Below are 1,342 nucleotides of genomic sequence, written 5' to 3' on the forward strand. Positions count from 1 at the left end.
TGTTTATACACCTGAGGCCCCCCCCATTTCTACTTGAATATCATCTGAGCTGCTGCTGTTGCTGCTACGCATTCTGCCGGTTTCGTTGCTGCATCTGCTGCTGCTGCTGCTGCTGCTGCTGCTCCTGCCGCTGCTGCTGCTGCTGCTGCTGCTGTACATGCTGCTGCTGCTGGTTGTGGTGGGTTTGTGTGTAGGCAACACTAATAGGTTTGCTGCTGCTTGTGAAGGCGCAGCGTGCAGCAGCAGCAGCAGCAGCAACAGCAGCAGCAGCAATTCAGGTTTCTATAATACCGGGCTCGCATGCTTCTGCTGCTTCCATAAACAAACAACTCAACGACAAAGAAAGGGTCAGAGCTGCAGCAGCAAACCCTTCGCTCAAACAAATGATAGACAGTGGTACGCATACACCCTAAACCCTAAACCCTAAACCCTTAAAAACCCTAAACCCTAAACCCTTAAAAACCCTAAACCCTTGAAAACCCTAAACCATCAGAGCTGCTACGCTCCTTTAGACTGCAACTATCCACCAAACCCTTCTCTATGTAAACCCTAAAAAATATTACATTGAGTATACACCTTAAACAGAAAAGATAGAGCTGCCTATACACCTGAGCGGGTGTTGCTCTCAGGGCTGAAGGATACAGATGTCTGGGCAGACGTACGAGACCTCTTGCGGTGTTGATGGCTAGCTAGCCAGCTAGCTAGCTAGCTAGCTAGACAGCTAGCTAGCCAACTAGCTAGCTAGCTAGCTAGCCAGCTAGCTAGCTAGCTAGGTAGGTAGCTAGCTGTTTTTATAGCTAGATACATTGATCTGTATATGGCTAGCTCCGCTTCGCTGTGGCTAGCTGGGTAGACCGCAGTGCAGCTAGCTCGTGCTGGCTAGCTAGGTTTCGCCTGCAGCTAGCTACCTCGGCCAGCTAGCTGCCACAGCTAGCTACGCGAGCCTAGTGGCCACCTAGCTAGCTAGCTAGCTAGCTAGCTAGCTAGTTGTGTTGCTGGCTAGCTAGCTAGGTAGCTAGCTAGTTGTGTTGCTGGCTAGCTGCCTGTATGGCTAGCTAGCTGGGCATTTGGCTGTTCAGATGACGGAAAACTTTTTCTTTAGTTTTTATTTTTGTTTTTGTTTTTGTTTTTGTTTTTGTTTTTATTTTTGTTTCTGCTGTTGAAGCTGTAGGCTTTGACTTGCTCACAGCAGCGATTTAGTTTGTTATATATGTTTTATATATAGTATATATAGTGTAAATATATTATATATATATATATATATATACATACATATATATATACATATACATATATATATATATATATATATATATATATATATATATATATATATATATAT

At 44.3% G+C, this 1,342-nt stretch overlaps 1 protein-coding gene across 1 annotated transcript in view; it reads left to right on the forward strand.

Moving 5' to 3' along the window:
• The window catches only part of EMH_0051930 (uncharacterized protein), a gene marked incomplete at both ends in the record, with an annotated part of 7,645 nt that extends 6,963 nt beyond the window's left edge, over positions 1-682 (forward strand). Inside the window, 2 exon segments of the mRNA XM_013496815.1 lie at positions 195-396; positions 630-682. Of these exon segments, the coding sequence (XP_013352269.1) occupies positions 195-396; positions 630-682 (255 nt within the window).
• Between the last annotated feature and the right edge of the window lie 660 nt (positions 683-1,342).

The sequence above is a fragment of the Eimeria mitis genome, genomic scaffold (genome assembly GCF_000499745.2).
Source record: "Eimeria mitis Houghton genomic scaffold, Emh_scaff2313, whole genome shotgun sequence".
Lineage (NCBI taxonomy): Eukaryota > Apicomplexa > Conoidasida > Eucoccidiorida > Eimeriidae > Eimeria > Eimeria mitis.